The 20,802-nt window shown below is 36.5% G+C and overlaps 1 protein-coding gene across 1 annotated transcript in view; it reads right to left on the bottom strand.

The window, feature by feature from the left end:
* The window catches only part of LOC150103937 (voltage-dependent calcium channel type A subunit alpha-1-like), a 1,762,795-nt gene that overhangs the window by 1,578,409 nt on the left and 163,584 nt on the right, over positions 1–20,802 (bottom strand). The window contains exon 9 of the mRNA XM_090397103.1: positions 6,784–6,868. Coding sequence (XP_090253229.1) covers positions 6,784–6,868 — 85 coding nt within the window. The remainder of the gene's footprint in view (positions 1–6,783; positions 6,869–20,802) is intronic.

Consider the following 20,802-nt stretch of genomic DNA (forward strand, 5'->3'; position numbering starts at 1 on the left):
CCCTGAAACTCATGTGTAAGTAAAATTGTTATTTTTTTATAAATATTCTTGTAATTTTTAATGAATATTGTTAAGTAGTTATGTATCTAATTATCTCTCGCATTCAAAGCATCAGTACGTGCCGTTGCATTGCAGGTTCTTACGCATTTATTCGTTTACTAACAAGTGAGAGCGGTGAGCACTCCGATTCAGATCTGCGCACCACTTTGAATAATAGGCTACATCTTCGGGAATTTTTCAAATTTCTTGATAAAAAGTTAGGAACAGATTTTTAAAAGTACATACTTTCAGAAAATAATATTAAAAAATCGATTTTTTTGATCCTCTACATAGTACTGCCTCCTTAAAACTATCAAAAACTTACAAATTAGCAAAAAGAAAATGCCATAGAGGAAATACCTGACGTGATAGAGAAAAATGGGTGGTTTGATATTTGAAATCAGCTCACCCAAATTAGTAAAAAATGATTCTCATATAAAAGTTAGCAAAAATTCTGTTGGACTGTGTAATTGCTGCTGTGTTGATCATTGTCTCTGTGATGGACGCTGAAGGTCTTCCCTCACGTTCAAGATCTTCCACATTTTGCCTTCCTTCCTTAAAAGTTTTATGCCAGCGAAAAACACTTACCCTCAACATTGCTTGATCGTGGAAAGCTTCACGTATCATGTTAAAAGTGTCCGATGCCGATTTTTGCAAGCGCAGACAAAATTTAATCACATAACGCTGTTCCAAGGATGCTTCCATTTTGATGGCTGGTTTCGGCTCATAGGCGCGCCGAAACAAGCTTGCATTTAGTCACGTGACACTCTGGTACATTAGCCCATTGATACGGGCTGATGTGCCAGATTGATACACCATCTATCAACCTCTTTTGTTAATACAGACAGCAACATTTCTTTATTCCACAGAAATTAATATTGTGATGAGTGGTTTTGCAACAGTAAAATTAGTCATTACTTATTGAACAGCCCTCGTATAATACTATGTATTAGGGGAAGAGTCACTACTCAGTGGATAAAGAAAATTTGGAGGAGCACTCTCACCAAATTCCGATTTGGAACCTCTTCCACTTAAGCATGAAGTGGAAAGAGCAGTTCAGTAGCTTAACAGCAATGAGGCGCAGGTGCAGATGGAATCCCAGCAGAGTTAATTAAGGTCACAGTGGATCGGGGGATAAGAGTGTTTCATAGATTGATTACAAGGATATGGGAGAAAGGATCATGGTCTAGAGACAGGAAGAAATCAGTTTTCATACCATTACATAAGAAAGGAGATATGAAGGCTTGCAAGAACTATAAAACTATTGGTCTAATATCCAATGCAAGCAAAATTTTATTGAAGATCATGCTAAATAAAATTGAGGCCAAAGTTGAGGCAGAGATACCTGAGGAACTAGCTGGTTTTAGGAAAGGTACGGCCATGAGAGATCAGATCCTTTGCCTTAGACAGATCACAGAAAAGTATGAAGAATTCAGACTCCCTTCAGTAATGTGTTTCTTAGATTATTCTAAAGCCTTTGACTGTCTTCAGCATGTGAAACTGTGTGAAGTAATGAAAAGAATGGGTTTTCCTTAACACACTATCAGGTTGATAGCCAACTTGTACAGGGAGCAAGAAGCCACGGTAAGAACAGGTGTTGGATTGACTGATTACCTTCAGGTGGGAAAAGGAGTTAGACAAGAACATTTACTTTCTCCTCACTTGTTTAGTATATATGCAGAGAACATCATGCGTGAAGCATTGGATAAGCTCAAGACAGGAATTAGGATAGGTGGTATATTGATCAGTAATCTGAGGTATGCTGATGAGACCATACTTCTCTGTAATGATAAGGAAGAACTAGGACAAATTCTTGATAAAGTTTTATGAAGTAAAGGTCTACCTACTCACTGATGAGACCTCAATAGAGGTTGAAACCGGTCTGGGTAGTGACCTCTCCCCATAATGTAAAACAGTAATACATCTCGTAGGAGCTGCATTTTACATTATGAGAAAATATTAAGGATGTGATGGATCTTGCTCCACCTTTGCTCCGAGTTGCCCTAGTGTTGTACTACCCAGGTGTTGACTTACGCTTAAACTCGCCGATAGTTCTTCAGCATGAAACCCTTAGATTTCGATCTCCAAGTTTCGTATCCAGCTTTAAAAATAAAAATTTAAAAAAAATGAGGGATTTATTATCCCCTTAACTTAATTGAAAAGAACAGCTGTTTTTGAGATGTGGTGTTACAGAATGCTTTTGAGGATATCATATACTGAAATGCATACAAATGATGGGTGTTAGAAAAGATCAGTAGAACTTTAAGGCTCCTCAATGATACTGATAGAAGAAAGTTAAAATATTTTGGACACAATGAAAGAATGGAAGGAGGACTTCTCAGAACAGAAGAAGGTAAAGTTCCTGGAGAAAGAGGAAGGGGTAGAACTTCAGGAAGATGGATGGATGGTGTGTGGAGTGACTGATATCTTCAGAGAGTTGAAGCCTCCAGAAAAGCATACAACAGGGCGAGGACTGGTGTGGCACATCACTTATCATTGGAGCAACCACATGGCATCTGTGGATGTCCAGTGAACATATGATGATGAACCCTTTATTCAAGTGTAAGAAACAAAATTTGCACCTGAAGTAATTTCAGGACTGGGCAACTCGCATATAGAAGCTGATGACTTTACATCTCTTGCTTTAGTATCCCATATTGCAAAACACATATCCTTACAGACATGTATAATGCTATGCATTATGTGAAGGGTCACTACCCAGACTGGTTTCAATCTGTATTGAGGTCTCATCAGTGGGAGCCAGACCCAGAAGTGATACCTAGGTTGGAGTAATGCAGAAGTCATGTTTCCACGTTTGCATATTTTTCCATATTTGAGTAGCCAAAAGGTGTCAATCTTATTATTAAAATACTCTGGATTAAAGACAGATGTTGGAAGTTTTATCACTTGGTTATACTATAAATTAAAGATGCCAAGAAATTACATTCTTTGTTTAAATCCTTTATCCAAGTGTAAGCAACAACTCGTATAAAGAAGCTAATGAATTCACATCTCTTGCCTTAGTATCTCCCATAATGCAAAGCACATATCCTTACAGACATGTATAATGCTATGCATTATGGGAAGGGTCACTACCCAGACCAGTTTCGACCTTTATTGAGGTCTCATCAGTGGTAGCGAGGCCAGAAGTGACACCAAGGTTGAGGTAATGCAAAAGTCATATTATGTCATTAAGTGAAGTCATTAACTTCTAACTTGGATAAAAGGATTAAATAGGTTTAAATCCACTGTAAGCATGGATGTTTGTGAACGTCTTTATGTGGGGGGATGAAATTCATTGCCTGATGTGAAATTAATTTCTTTCTTATTGGAGGCCTGACGTGGGTAAAAGAAATTTTTGTGTTTCGTCTCTAGATCAGGATTAATGGACTATGTAAAGAAAATGAATTTAAATCCAATAATACATAAAATTAAGAGAAATACAAAAAAGCTAATAGAAAAGTCCTTGGCCTAAATGAACAAACTGATGATATGGATTTGGATGCCTGGAACATCTGAATTTCAGGATGAAACATAATTGAATGTGTGTGTGTGTGTGTGTGTGTGTGTGTGTGTGTGTGTGTGTGTGTGTGTGTGTGTGTGTGTGTGTGTGTGTGTGTGTGCGCGCGCATGTGTGTGTGAGAGAGAGAGATGGATTGTGACATACACCGATTACAATTAGTGTATGTCACAAAGTAGAGATGAACAGGACAGCATGTTGTTATTATTATTAACATCAGACTTCCATGAAGTCAAAAGATCATCATGAGAGATCCACAATCTCATGCAAAAAGATCATCGAATCATGCATTAAACCCATTTGTGGTTTCCACACCCACCATAATCACAGGAAATGCATTCCACTCACTAACCACTCTCCATGCAAAGAAGCTGCTTCTCCGTTACCCACAATTCCGTACACAGCCTTCAGGGATGGAATCTTGCTCTACCCTTGTCTTCCTCTACTCTAAGAAAAATCTCAAAGCCATTAATCTGGCATGATCAACTTACATGTCTCAATCATATCCTCTCACCTTCTATTCATAAGGCTCTGCAAATTGCATTCCTCCAATCCACTTTCACATCTCAATTCCAGAGACCCAATGCCTGCTTAGTAAATCTTATCTGGATCCTTTTTTAAGTTATCCTCATCCCCCTTGAACACCTGGTGACTAGATCTGTGCACAATAGACTATATATAGCCTGATAAAGGCCTTACACAGGAGAAACCTCTTCGCTTGCGCATATTCAAGTCCTCCTTATCAATGTCATAATCTGTTGTGATGTCCTCATACTTTTAGCAATGTGACCCCAAGATTTCAATTCTCTGCACACCACCATTCTAAGATCTCTAATCTCTTCCTCCTTCAAAATTTCCTCATTACTCACCCAACCTTGCCTACCAAATTACATTTTACACTTTGCAACATTAAACTAGTAGCTCTACTCACTTGTTTACTCAGACAGTCTATTCAGATCCTCCTGTAAGGCCACAACATCTGATCTACTCCTCAAATTCTTTCCAATTTTGCATCATCTGCAAGCATCTGTGTATCTCCATTTAAGCCTATCTCAATACCATTAATATAAGTTAAATAATAATAGTCCCGAAACAGACACCAGCAGCACACCACTAGTGACTTTTCTCTTTTGGGATATCACTCCCACATACAAAACCAGCTGATACCTATCTGATAGGCAATCACCTGTCCAACTCACTTATCCAATTCTATCTGTTTCAATTCAGTTACTAGCTTTTTTCGTGGCAATTTATCATACCCTTCCCATTACTTTTCCTTTCATTCTCTTTCTTGCTGTGTTACATGCCAATCGCTTCTCAAGCTCATGTATTTTCCTGTGAAGGATTAAACGTAAGCATGCTATTTCTCTCTGCATTGAAACCTCATCATTCATATTATCTTCAGCCACTTATTTCATACTCTTATTCATATATTGTCCACTATTTCTCACTCCTTTGATTATATTATCCAACACTCTCGTTTTCATGCTTTTCATCATTAACATTCGTCGCTTCATCTTCTTGCTTTTGAAGTCTCACATTTCAGGCACTTACTCATGAAACATTTCTGACACACCTTCTCTGCTCTCACTTTTATACCGCCGTAAGCCATTCACCTTTGGTAATAAGCACACTGAGCACATAGTGTATCACACAAAATCCCTCAATGTTAAACCCTTGAGGACATCATTGGTCTTATTCACATAAAAATACTGTTTATACAGCATACACGTAATAAATCTCAATACATTCAATCACAGTCACAAACAAGGAAAATATTAGAAATAGCAATCAGGGATATCATAAAATATTTACTAAAACAAAATTGCTTAGTTACATAAGAATATCTAAGCAAGCCACTTATCTGCAAGTTAACATGCTCATTGAAACTCTCCACAAAATGGCTCATAAACATTTAAATGTTCAGAGGTATTCACCAGTAAGTATTGACCAGTAAGTAAGTAGCTGAGCAAGGAAATGATGAGTAAGAGTGTGAGAAGTAGTATTTTTGCATGAGCAGTGGTAAGAGTGTAGATGGTAAACGAGTTTAAGAAGTGGTATGACTGATTTTTTATAGTCTAAAGTGAGCCTCCCACAATGGGACTCATGACTCCATGAAGGTCATGAATAATAATAATAATATCACAGTATGTTTCTTTTTTAGTACTTGCTCTGTTTGCATCTGTTCACATCAAAATCACAATTAAGAATAAATTTTCTCAGAAAACAAGCAAATTTAATGATGGTTCTTCTTCTAATATATACTGTCATAACTTAAATCCCAACCACGGTCATATGCTACTTTGTAGTCATCGTATGCTAATTTGAATAATCATGTCAACATTATTATTCTCTTCTGTGTTTTCCAATCTTCAACAGCACTGCAGTGAATTTCTTCTCCTACCCCCTTTTTAATCCTGTAACTAATTCTCTGACTTCTCTACATTTTTCCTCTCTGAGATTTTCTTACAGTAGTCTTAAAGATTTCTAGAGGTTTAGAGGTTTCAATCACATCATCTCTTCTTCACTTATTTATCAGTCTCTAAATCTCATCTATCCTTCATCATTAATGATCCACAACACCACTCTCATAGCGAACAATGAGAGTGGTGCTGTGGAACAAATATACTGTTCTGTAGTACAAGAGCTACAGAACAGTATATTTTGCACACCGGACTCAATACAGAGTTTTTTTATATGTAATTCCCATCCACAAAAGATCGTAAACCTATTAAACATTAGTACCTAAGGATTTTTTTCTATTTTCATTAATTTTTATGTATTTGTTTGTATTTCTTTATTTATTTTTTAAATAGTTTGGAAACCCTACTCTAGAGACCAACGATGAAACTTTTTAAAGCCACTTCCTGAAATGGCTCGAATAAGTGAGGCAGTTATCACATCAGGCAAAGTAATTCATCTCCAACCTTAAAGATAATGATAAACATTTATTCACATAGTAAGATTCAAACCAGTCTATTGGTTGGAGAGTGGATAAGTGGATGCAAGCAAATCTAAATATTTTCTAAGAATATGCTAAGAAGAGCTAGAATATCCAATCAGTATTCTCGGCATAAAAAAAGACACATAGGCAAATAATTGATCATATAAGATTTCAAATATGTGTTTGTTTTAAATAACGAAACCCCATAAAAATGTACATTTTCATTTAGTATTCTGAGTATTCAAAATGGCGTTGAATATAAAACATGAAATATACTTACCTAAACCTCTTTTCTACTTGCCAAAATCCTTTGCATGCACCATCACTCTTTACTTTGGTTTTGAGATAGGAAGACCGTGCTAAACCTAAAAAAAAAAAAAAGATATATATATATATATATATATATATATATATATCTACTCTATAATATAAAATAAGGCTTTTTTTTGTAACGTTTTTGTGTCATGTTTTTTGCCAAGTTATTTGAAATGTTTTGAAACTCAGGGCTACCCTGAGTGTCGAGTCTTCAAAATTCGAGTCATCAGAATTCAAGGAGAACAGGCCTACCAGTCCAGAACCCAGGGGGTTGGTTGCTATAGGCACCAGGGAAGGAAGGGCGGTACCCCCCTTTCGAGTTTTCAAAATTCGAGTCATCAGAATTCAAGGAGAACCGGCCTACCAGTCCGGAACTCGGCTGGGGGGGGGGGGGGGGCAGAGCCCCCTAGTGTGTGTGTGTGTGTGTGTGTGTGTGTGTGTGTGTGTGTGTGTGTGTGTGTGTGTGTGTGTGTGTATATATATATCAGGGGTGAATATTCTGGGTGTGCTAGGTGTGTGGTGTTCATCGACGAAATATCAGTATCACCGATATTATATTTTTGCATTAATTCCCGTTAAAGTCTCCCTAAATGTTTCAGATTTTGCGTGATTCCTAAAATTAAACACAACATACTAATGCTTCATTGCCCTCTTCACGAGGATAATGAAGCATTAGTGTTTCATGAAGAGGGCACGCACTTTTCAATGTGTACACATTGCGTCACATTTGCGTTGATAGTCCGGGTGTGCTTTCGAAATGCATACACCTTTGCATCCTTTGAAAAGATGTAAAGAGGGTGTAGCAGTTCAAATTCTTAGCTTGTAGTATTTTGAAACCGCTGAGAAGATTAGGCTGGGTGAGCTCACATTTTGAGCTCACCCAGTGGCTGTGATTGGTTATTGTGTCAACCAATCCAATTGAACATTGTCACTGCATGAGTTGAGTTCTTTCTGTATATGATGGCTGAATTACAAACAGCTCTTACACATGTTTTCTGGAACTGAAATTTGAAAGTGGATGTCAGGAGAAAAATCTAAATGTTTCTCTTGCTATGCAGTATAGCATCTGACAAGGTTGCAAAGTTTTTTTAATGGTATAGAGACATTTTTATTCTGTGGAAACAACAGATAGTAAAAAATATCTATTCCTGAATAAAAATGAATATTCTGTGTATTATAAGACATTGTTTATCTACAAAAAAAAATACCAGCATATGTGAGATTGATAAGACAGATGAACTGCTGATACTAAAATATATATATATAAATAAACTAATGAATATAGGATTCTCGAAAGTGTGGATAATTCTGATAATGATCAGATGTTATGTACACTGAGTCTCAGTAAGCAAAAGAAAATTCTTGGAAAATGGAGCGAAATATACACAAACCAGAGAAATACACATAACATTGGCAATAAATTGTACAAAATGATTTGCTGCTCCATCAAACCATAATTATTCCTGCCATACTCTCTGTCTCCTCGTAAGTTTTTTTTTTAATTATGTCATCATAAATTCACTTATTCATGTCTAGACTTTATAGGCCGGTGCTATTCGCTCTACCCAGCAACTTATAGGACAAACATATCACAAATGTTAATTATTAATAATTCATTTAGCATTAATGAAAGTATTTCTACTCACTTATTCTTTCCTTTCATTGCTTATTCTCGCATGCCTTATAAATGATGGTTCACATATTTTCATCTTTGAGTATTTCAAATATACCAACCAAATATAGCATTCTTTTTCATTGTTGTTTTCTAATAAATTCTAAAATAAACTGATTGTTCTCCCACTGGGAAGTATTCAATATTATCCTGCAATTAATCGCACTGACCAATTAAGATGAGCGCCGATGCATGATGCACTCTCAAAACTTTCATACATCGATAAAAATGCAATTTTTTTTTTACTTTTAAATTGAAATAATTCAATTTAGGATTTTGGGATTAATTAATTAGTTGCTTTTTAATAAAATATGCCTGTCAATTTTTTTATATATGAAATTGTGCTAAAAACTGTATTAATTCCGAATACATTTTCTTTTCCAAGAATTAAAGATAATTAAATCGATGTAAAATGAAAATAATGTATTTATAGTTTAAATTTACAAATAATTACATGCTAAAAGACGTTTATCGATGTAATTATTTAATTACATCGATAATTATAAAAATTATTGATGTAATTATTTGTCTCCAAGCTTTGCCCTCCCTTATGGAAAATTTTCAGCGGATGCCCATGCATACGGTCAAAATTGACATGAAATTTGTAGTGCGGGTTGCATAACCCACAAGACAGCATACCTGACCGAAATGGGCACACGACGCCACTGATATATATATATATATATATATATATATATATATATATATATATATATATATATATATATATATATATATATACAGTGAATATTAGATCCAGGATAATTTTACATCGCCAAACTGAAGCCTTTTTATCATTATTATTATTGCCCAAGACCCATGGATGTATAAGACTCATCTAGGAGGTCGTTTTATTATACATATAGCTCATTATACCATGCTTTAAACACACTCAAATTCTCTGCAGATATGACACTCTCAGACAAGGCATTCCAATCATTCACTCCGCATGAAAAAAAACCTGCTTCTCGCTCCGCTACTCACAGCCTCTTTATACAGTTTCCAGGGATAACCTCTGGTTCTCCCCTGATACCTAACCTAAACCTTTTGGCTCTTTATTTTAGGATGTATAAGACTCATCTAGGAGGTCATTTTATTATACACATAGCTCATTATACCATGCTTTAAACACACTCAAATTCTCTGCAGATACGACACTCTCAGGCAAGGCATTCCAATCATTCACTCCACATGAAAAAAACCTGCTTCTCGCTCCACTACTCACAGCCTCTTTATACAGTTTCCAGGGATAACCTCTGGTTCTCCCCTGATACCTAACCTAAACCTTTTGGCACACGGTTCTCCCCTGATACCTAACCTAAACCTTTTGGCTCTTTATTTTAGGATATATAAGACTCATCTAGGAGGTCATTTTATTATACACATAGCTCATTATACCATGCTTTAAGCACACTCAAATTCTCTGCAGATACGACACTCTCAGGCAAGGCATTCCAATCATTCACTCCACATGAAAAAACCTGCTTCTCGCTCCACTACTCACAGCCTCTTTATACAGTTTCCAGGGATAACCTCTGGTTCTCCCCTGATACCTAACCTAAACCTTTTGGCTCTTTATTTTAGTAATATATATATATATATATATATATATATATATATAACATTCATCCAAGCTTGACTTGCTTCCTCAGTCTTAAGTAAAAAGCTGGTTATATTCCACTAATCCGAGCCCTACCCAAGGCCTATGATGTTATGGAAATACCTTCTGAATATGAATGCCTGGTTTTTAATCCATCTAACTCGAGTTCTTCTAGATGTTTTTACAATATTTGGATCAACCTAAAGCACCTATTATTATGGGAACAACTTTCATTTCCTTTGCCAAATTCATAGAACTTTGACTTGCAACTCACAATATTTTGTAATTTTTTCAGTTTCTTTTTCATCAATTCGGCTATTTCCTGGTACTGATATTTCAATAAACTGAACATCCTTGTTTTCACTTTTTTTCAACTACTGTTATATCGGGTGTATTACATTCCAAACTTTTGTCAGTCTGGATTTTGAGATCCCAGAGTATTTTAGCTTTTTCATTCTCAATCACTTTTTGGTCAACTTGATGCTTCCAGTAGTCTTTAGATACTTTAAACCCATACTTTTTATATAAATGCCAGTGAATTATCTTACCTACATTATTGTGCCTTTTACGGTACTCGATTTGTGCAATTTTGCTGCACCCACTTATGTGGTCTACTGTTTCCTCCTCCACTTTGTATAATATGCATTTACTGTCTTCTTGAATTTTTTGCATTTTTGCTTTCATAATGTTGGTTTAATGGCCTGTTCTTGTGCTGCAAAACTTACTGACTTTGTTTCTTTCTTTAGTGCTCCATTTCTCAACCATTATATATATATATATGTCCGCGTGGTTAGCCTAGTGGCTATGCGCTTCGCAACCATATGCCTGGGGAAGGAGTGTCCTAGATTCGATTCCCGTCGGTGACGTGAGGAGCTGAAGGATCTTCCTCAGCCATAGCCAAGTTAGCCAGTCTTGGGCGTGGACAGCAGGGTTTTTTCCCCAGTTTATTCTGGGGTTTTTCATCCCGCAAAGCAGGCAAACTGGCCTTGAGAACTCAACACTACAGGCCATAGGATACACCGGGGCATAAGGCTGACCACCTTATCCTGTAAACGGAGTGAGATCCGATGATCAATGGACCCTCGACACTGCAAGGTAAAAGAGGGTATAAGGAAGATGATGACATATATATATAGATAGATAAATATCTCGGGGTTCCCATGGACTACTGAGCACATCCCCTAGGTGGCAGATTGGGGGGGAACCCTGACTACCATCCGTTGGATATTAGGGTAATTCTGAATATATTGAATAAAGAGCCATGGACCAGTGGTTTTGGGACTGCGATCCCAAGTGAAAATATTGTCATTCACCAACCCACACTGGTTGTGTGTGGGTTGGTGAATGACAACCACACAGTGAATTTATGGCCTAACTTTCCAAGATGAATCAAACAGAATTAAAATGGCTCCCTCATCCCAAGGAGGCCAGATTGTTACCACCTACAGCAGCCAGCAGTTAAATATGAAGGTAGAGGGTGCTAAGAATCCCCGAGTAACCAGCTCACGCTACCACTGGAAACTAGACCTTGGAACTTTAAACTGTAGGACTCTGAGCAGTGAAGCACGGCTAACTGAACTAACTGAAGAGCTAAAATGACTAAAATTGGACATTCTCGAACTGCTTGAAGTTAGACATAATGGTGAAGAAATTCTTCAATTAAAAAATGGAGATATACTATATTACAGAGGCCAAGATAAGGAAAGAATCAGTGGAGTTGGATTCATGATCAACAAAAAATTGAAGAACAGCATAATAGAATTTGACAGTATATCTGATCGAACAGCAAATATTGTTTCAAATCTCAAAAAGATAAACTTTTAAGATCATCCAAATCTATGCACCAATAATAAGTCATACTGATGAAGAAATTGAAGCCATATATCATGATGTATCCCAACTTTACAATAAAGGAAAACATTATTTCAGAATTGTAATGGGAGACTTTAATGCACGAAATGGTATACAATAAGCAGGTGAAAGCTCAATAGGAAATTTTGAATATGACATGAGAAACGAAAGAGGAGCAAGGTTAATAAAATTTGCAGAAAAAGAAAACCTGTACATCAGAAATTCCTTTTTCAAGAAAGAACACATAGGAAGTGGACATGAAAAAGTCCAAATAGAAAAACTAGTGAAATTGACTTTATCCTCAGCAATAAGAAAAACATCTTTCAAGACTGCTCTGGTATAAACACCTTCAACATTGGAAGTGACCATCGTATGATACATAGTAAAATCCAAATAAACTGCCAAAAAGAAAGATGTTTTGAAGATCAAAGCAAAGCAAACATGTACACAAACTCAACATTAAAAAAGATACATGCCACCATGAATTAAACAATAGATTTAAACATCTTATTATAGATGACAATGCTGATCCATCAGAAAGTAATGACATTATTACCCAAAACCTTTTACAATGCTCACTTGAAATAGCTGGTACCACAGAACAGAAACAAGGCAAAATTTCTGAAGAAACAAAACAGCTTATGTGTGTGCAAAGTGTGACCTGAATGAGGAATTGATGAATGCAAATATGAAGTTGATGACAGAAAGTGTTAGTAGTGAGAATGGCGCGGGGAAAATGAGTGCGCATTCGAAAGAGAGACGAAAAAATATTAAAAAATCAGTAAAAAAGAAAAAGAGTGATTTGAAAACCGTATCGGATGTTAAAAAGGACAAAAGTGAGGCGAGAGTGGCAGAAGGAAACGAAATTGAGAGAACAAATGAAACTGGAAATGATGTGACGCAGGAATCAAAAGTAGAAAAATCGAAAGAATGAATGATAACGAAAGTTGGACCGAAAGTACGGAAACAAAGAAGGATGAATAAGAGTGAAAGTGAGAAGATGAGGTCGAGAGTTGGAAAGTTAGAAAGATTGAATGATAGAGAGTGTGTGATGAGAGATTCGGAAATTGAAATGTGAAATGGATTGGATGAGGCAAGAGATGAAATGGATGCGGAATGAAATAAAAAAATTGGGGGTAAAAACTATTAAAACTAATCATGATGGCACGAAAGAGTTAACGAAAGATGAGAGGGTGGTGTTGTATGGTGACTCCATTATTAAAGGTGCGCTGGATGATAGGATGCACAAGGTATATTTTTCAGGTGGTAAAATGGGTAGAGTGATTGAGGCATTGGATACGAGGTGGGAGCGAGCAAAAGAGTTAATAGTTTTAATAGGTATGAATGATTTGAAGGAGGACAAAGAGCATATCAGAATGGATATCAGCAGGCTGCTTAGAAGGATAAAAGAGAATAGTGTGACAGGAAGGGTAGTCACCATGTTGCCTAGGTGTGACTGTGGTGAAATGAAGCAGAGAGCAAGGATTATGAATGAATGATATGCTGGCTGAAATGTGTGAGGAGATGGGAGTACAGTTTGTTAATGTGTGGAATGAGTTTGAGGGACGAAGTGAGCTGTATGGGAGCGATGGACTGCATTTGAGTGGTTATGGTGTGAGTCTCTTGGAGAGACTGCTGCTGGAAAGTAGAGAGAATGAATCAGATCAAACAGGAAGTGATGTGGAAGAGCAGGAGAGTAAGACAGCAGAGATTGAAGAGATATGAATGAGGGAAGTGAATGTTGTGAGTATAGAAAATGAGAGAATGGGTGTGCAAGAGGAGCAGGGAAATGGGTAGGCTCACCTGTCCACAGCATGAGAAAGCTCACCTTTCTCATGCTGTGGACAGGTGTACACAGCATGAGAAAGGTGGATGCTCCAAGAGGAGGTGAGAGCATGTGTAGACAGGAAAGAAATGGGATGACCTGGGATCAGGGGGAAATAGTTGGAATTGAAGGGGGTTCTAAAATGAAGAAGCAGAAAGGGAAATGGCCCGAGTCGAGCATGGTGAGATCACATCAAGTGACTGGTGTCAGTGGAACTAGCTGTAGAACCAGAAATGATCTGTCATGTTTGTACACAAATGCTAGAAGCATAAGAAACAAGGCAGATGAAATGGTTGCACTAATTGCATCTGTTCACCCAAAGATCGGAATAAGTGAGACATGGTTGGAAGAGAATGACATCCTGACAGGAATAAAGATGGAAGGGTATGATGTGTTTTGTGAGGATAGAAGGAGTAAAAAGGAAGGGAGAGTGCAATTGAATAGAGAAAGAGTTATGGCCATACAGGGTAGAGATGTAGGAGGGAAATAGTCCCAGTGGTTTTGAGGAAGTATGGTGTGAAATAGAGGTGAATGGAATCAAATATTACCAGGTCTATAACAACACCCCTTGGTGGGATGTTGTTATAGACCTGGTAATGTGGATGGTGGCGATAATGAAATGTATAATCAAATTGGCCAAGCAAATAAGAAAAGGATGATCATTATGGGTGATTTTAATTATGCCAATATAGACCAGAATTATGAGACAGCAACTGGAATTAAAGAAAATGAGTTTCTTGAGGGATAATTACCTCAGACAGCATGTAACAGAGGGCACGCAGGGATTGAGGTTCTTGGATTTGGTCATCTCATCAGAGGATGTAATTATAAATGAGGTTTCAAATCATCCACCAACTGGTGAGAGTGACCATGAGGTGATTACCTGGGTGGTTGCAGTGCGAGGACTTCTGTGAGAAAAGGGTATATGTGGAACTACAAAAGGGGGGGGGGGTAATTATGAAGAGCTCAGGAGACAGCTTGCGGGTGTAGCATGCAATGAGGAGTTAGCTGGAAAAGAGATCAATGCAGCTTAGGGGGATTTCAAAAACTGTCTAGTAGATGCAATGTCTAAATGTATTCCAAGGGTGAGAAGGTTAAATAAGGTAGGTGTGAGATGGATGAATAAAGAGATTAAGCATGCGATACAGATAAAAAAGGCATTGTGGAGGCAGCATAAGAGAAGTGGAAATAACCAATTCCAAGAGGTCTACAAAGACCTAGCAAGGAGGGTAACTTAGTTGGTGAGGGTAGCTAGAGAGATGTATGAACAGCAGTTAGATAATGAAGCAAAAAAAGAATCCTAAGGAGTTCTTTCGATATGTAGCCAAGCAAAAGAAAGAATGATTATGGAAAGATCACAATGATTGGAGGAAATGGTATAAAGCTGTTGCGGAACGTGTGGTGGAGATACTTAATGAGCAGTTCATAACAGTCTTTCAATCTTGTGAATGTGACTTCATGGAGAGATTGAGAGCAGTTGATGATGGGGAAGAGAGACTGACTGTAGTAAGAGGTGTATGGTGAGTTGCGTAAACTAGATGTTAATAAGGCTGTGTGACTAGATAATATATCACCACGTATTCTGAAGGAATGTGCCAGGGAGTTGACACCTGCCTTGACATATTTTTTAATACGAGTCTTTTACTCGGTCAAGTTCCTAAGGGGTGGAAGGAGGGCAAGATTGTGCCACTTCATAAAGGAGATGATAGAACTCAAGCATCAAACAATAGGCCTATCTGTGTGTCAGGTGTTGGTTAAGTTGTTGGAGAAGCTTGTGAGAACTAGGATCCAGAGTTGGGTTGACAACAATGGTATTATATTTGATGGACAGCATAGATTTGCTAAAGGGAGGTCATGTTTTAGTAATCTACTTACTTATTACAATAAAGTGACTGCTTCCTTGGACAGAGGATAAGGATACACAGTACACCTAAACCTCTTTTTACGCGATAGATACGTTCCTAAAAATTACGCATAAAAAGAACTACTGACTCCATAGAAAAAATGAAGATTGGTTCCAAACCTGAAATATAAGCAAAATAATGAAAAAAACAAACATTAAATTTGTTAGGATCATAAGATTTTATTTACATTTCATGGAGAACACACATACAGGGTGTTCGGGATAAATTTGACAGTTTCGTAAGGAAAAAGAAAATCTTCTTTGTATCTATTAAATTTAATGAATTGACAAAAAAACATTACAGGTAGAGTTAATTACAATACTATCAACAAGATTTACTCAAAATAACCACCATTAGCATCGATCACAGCTTCAATTCTGCTTCGGAACCTCGAACAAGCTGATGCTACAGTCTCCCTGGGAAGGGACGCAAAAACTGTTTTAATTTTATCCATTAACTGGGCTTTTGTATTACTGGAAGTGCGATTGGTGTCTTTTTCAACTGCGCCCCATACAAAATAATCCATGGGGTTAAGGTCTGGGGAGTTTGGAGGCCAAACATTTGGACTGGTGAAGTCGTAGAAATTTTCAGACAACCATTTTTGACTTTTCCCAGAGGTGTCAAGGGGCCGAATCCTGCTGCCATACATACGGCCTACCATTGGCTACCCTTGTTATCCAGAGCTTGACTACAGTTAGCAACTCCACGAACAAAGCCCGAATTCCAATGCCAGGGTTCTTCAACACCTGTTCCTGCAGATTTGCGAGGAATTCTGCTGTACGAACGCAATCAGATCGTCTGCTAGGGATCTTTCTTCTTGCTACATCCTCGTAGTCACCATTGCAAGTCTCTAGTTCATGCCTGATTGTTTTTACTGTATTCAGGGAGCATTGGGCAGCAGTCGTAATATCCTTATTTTGATGGCGGGCACGAATCATCATGATACAAGTTATTCTCTTCCATGATTCAGGTGGGTTCCAGCTATCCATCCTTTCTGACATCTTGTATATGAATGAAGAAGGGTCCAAACTTTTAAATGAAGAGAAGTGTGTGTTAATACATGTAACTTACGGAAAAATATAATTAATTATAAATATGTCAAATTTATCCCGAACACCCTGTACATATAAAGAATTTTAATAACTTTAAAAAAACATATTTCAATTGTTTGCTAACGATTCTATAAAAAAATCATGTTATTCGCTATCAGTTTCTGACAATAAATGCGAAAGCTTTTGTTTTTGTGAGACGGTAATATCACTAGAACTACTAGATATGGTATTATCGTCATCGACTTCCACCTCAACTTGTGGAATTCTTCTTGTCATGTCTTGAACAAAAGTACCACTGGTTGTTTCAGTAGTTTTAGGCATGAACTCAGTTAGTAATCGCTGTGTTGATGCTTTAAATAAGTCGTGATATAATTCTCTGTATGAAGACATTAACAACTTAAGGTCACGTGAAAACTTCCCAGCACGTTCTTCATTTGGATCATGTCGGGCAAAATAATTGCCTAAATTACTGGCCAGTTTAAGACCTCCTTTAATAATATCAGCAGTAAAAGTAGGATTATCTTGATCATTATCATTAACTTCTTTGCTTTTAGGAGTCTCAGAAACAATCTCCACTATTTCGTCTTCGTTAAGAGGTTTATCCATTAACAATTCTTCGATATCTGCCGAAGTAAGATCATTGAATCCTTCTCTGCCAATTTCACATGCCAAACTTATTATATTGGGGAATTCTGCAGTATGATTGAAGGGAACAGGAGCATTCTCTTTAACACATGCGGGCCAAATAGTTTTCCAACATGCATTCATAGTTTCTGGTCTCAATTTAGATAACGATAATCAAACCTGATCAATACAATCCGTAATTGAAAATTTTTTCCACACATCCATAACTGATAGTCTTTCGTCATCATTTAGCTTGTTCAAAGCGTACTGAAATGTTCATCTGACATAATATGTTTTAAAAGTCGCAATTATACCCTGATATAGAGGTTGTAGCAATGATGTGATATTGGACGGTAGAAAAAAAAATTGCACATTTGGGTGTTCTATGGCAGGATGACCAGGTGCATTATCAAGAATCAAAAGCACTTTAAATTCGAGACCCTTGTCATTCAAATTGTGTCTAACCTCTGGCACAAAATGTTTGTGGAACCACTCAATGAAAAAATCAATGGTTACCCAAGCTTTTTTGTTGACCATCCAATGAACTGGCAATTTTTGAAAATCTACGCCTTTCACTGGCCGTGGTCTTAATGATCGATTTATGAGCAGTGGTTTTAACATCCGATCTCCTAAAGCATTCGAACAAAATAGGAGTGTTATGCGATCCTTTGCTGCTTTGAACCTACCAACAGTTTTTTGCAAGTTCTGTTTGGCATTTTTTTCCAGAAAAGGCTGGTTTCATCCATATTCCAAACTTGTTCACGAGTGTAACCTCCATCTTCAATTATTTTAGCAAGTTTATGTGGAAATGCTTTAGCAGCTGTTTCATCAGCAGAAGCCGTTTCACCTTTAATTTTTATATTATGAAGAGCATGTCTTTTTAATAAACTTAGCCAGCCAACCATTGCTTGCATGAAATTCATATTTTTTCCTCGATTGAGATGAAGTATCTGGCTGTAGTTTTTTAATCTGTTCATAAAATCTCAATGCTGATTGCTTGATGAAATTTCCGTCAACTGGCATTCTTTTTTGTACATTATCTTCTATCCACATCACTAAAGCTTTTTTCGGCTTTTTATAGAACAACATCTCTTGTGTATGATGATGATTTCGCACTCAATTTTGTACCAGAACATACCGCATTTCTAATAGACTCTTCATTTTTCTTTATAGATCTGACAGTTGATTCACACACTCCAAAATGCTTACCCACAGCAGTCGCACCTTCCCCAGTTTGAAGACGATCTAAAATTTGAATTTTTATATCCAAGGAAACGGCTTCATTATTTTTTTTTTTTTGGTTATAGACAACATCATGTGAGGGCTGGATTAAAATCTTCGGTTAATAAAATTAAAGTTTGAAAATTACATATAGTTTACCATTATTTCTTGGCAAAATTATTAATTTTATAATACGATTTTTATTTTAATTTCACTTAAAAAATGCAAATGCAAAAACGCAGTAACTGTGTTGTCCACTCAAACACCAAATTCAAACTGCTAAGAACTGCTTTTTTATGCGCAGTCAGTTATGTAATTCGAGGAATTCCCAATAAATGAAATTCGTAAGAATTTAGAATTTTCTTAATTGAAATGAGAATGCAAAAAAAAAAAAAAATCTTAGAATTTTCTAGAATTTAGAATTTTCTTAATTGAAACGAGAATGCAATTCTACAAAATTCTCAGAATTTTCTTGAAAAATAATAATAATAACAATAACTGTTTACAACATATATTATTATAATATTCATAATGATGATTATTACAGATGTTTCTTTGCAATTTTACGCTCTATATATACAATATCAATGGATATAATCACTCTATATTGCATACTTTTGTTACAGTTATTACATACATTACATACATTTGATTACATATGATACATTACTTACATTTGTTTACATATGATACATTACTTACATTTGTTTGCATATGATACTTACAATGCATACATTTGTTTACATATGATACATTACTTACATTTGTTTGCATATGATACTCACAATGCATACATTTGTTTACATATAATACATACATTACATGCACTTGGTTACATATGATACATCTTGGATGAGGACTAATTTCTCTGCTTTCATCCTCAAAGCTTATATGTAAGCTTATCTGAGGATGACACCAGTTGGTTATTATTTATTGTTTTTTTTTTTTTTTTGATGTGTTGGGAAGCTATGAAATCTATGATTGAGAAATTCGTGTGCATGCACTCACACACACACAGTAACTTGGAATGTATTGATGCATCGCTGAACTGGAAGCCTAAACGAATATATTGTGTTTCATTATGTATGGTATTTTGGGTGCATGTTTCTTGTTCATAGTATGTCCTTAGAGCTCTTTTCAGGCTATTGTAGTTTGTAAGGTTTCTGTATTCAAAAGGTAATTTGTTTATCACGTCTGGGATGTAGAAGTTTCACGTGGCCTTTCCGTAGTGATTATCGTATTTATATGTGATATAATTAGTAGTGTGAGGTCTTGTTATATGGTATGTATTTCTGACTGTCCTGTAGTTGGTATCGAAATAATGTTTTACCAAAGCTGCATAGTGACATAAATGTTTTGTTGAGTGTATTTTGTGTTCTGACATTGCAATGTATATGAGGTTGTTATTTTCTCTTTGTTCCCAAGAGATCAGTTTTATCATTTTGTACTGTAGCGACATTAATCTATTTAATTTGTAGGGTGCACAGAAAGCATACATTGTTATAGCATATCATAGTATATTTTGGCATAGTGCTTTGTATATTAGTGTTTTTAGGCGTATGGGAACTATGTCTCTTAACATGTAGAGTTTGCCACTTATTGTTCGGAATTTGTTGTGTAGGTGGCTTATGTAGCTATTCCAGTTCATATCTGCATCGAAGTAAATTCCAAGGTATCGTATTGTTTCAACCTGAGTGATTGTAGTGGTTTTGCTGTTCTGTGTGTTTTTTATGTTGGAAAGTGGATGTTGGATGGTTATATATTTGTTATCAACTGGTCGAGTCAGTGGATTTCTGAATATCATTAATATTGTCTTTTCTGAGTTTAGGTGTAGGGAGTTTTTCGTGAGCCAGTCTGTGATCAGATTTATGTCATGTTGCATATTTGTTTGGGCTATGCTTGCGTTATTATGGATGGATATTATTGCTGTATCATCTGCGTATTGGAATATCTTACCTTTGAGTGGTAGATGATTAATATCGTGCGTGTAAATGTTGAATAGAGTTGGGGAGAGTACAGCTCCCTGTGATACTCCACAGGTTACTGGTAGCTCTCTGCTTCGGTTTGACCCGATACATGTGATACGCTTTCTATTTTGAAGGTAGTTTGTAAACCACCTGCAAAGAGGCCCGTCTATTTCAACATACCTCAGCTTTTCTAACAAGGTTTGATATGTAAGTGTATCGAATGCTTTAGTTAGATCAATAAAGACTACCATGGCAATTTTGTTTTTGT

Source organism: Typopeltis vanoorti, chromosome 8 (assembly GCF_054136105.1).
Source record: "Typopeltis vanoorti isolate ZY-2024b chromosome 8, IOZ_Tvanoo_1.0, whole genome shotgun sequence".
Taxonomy (NCBI): domain Eukaryota; kingdom Metazoa; phylum Arthropoda; class Arachnida; order Uropygi; family Thelyphonidae; genus Typopeltis; species Typopeltis vanoorti.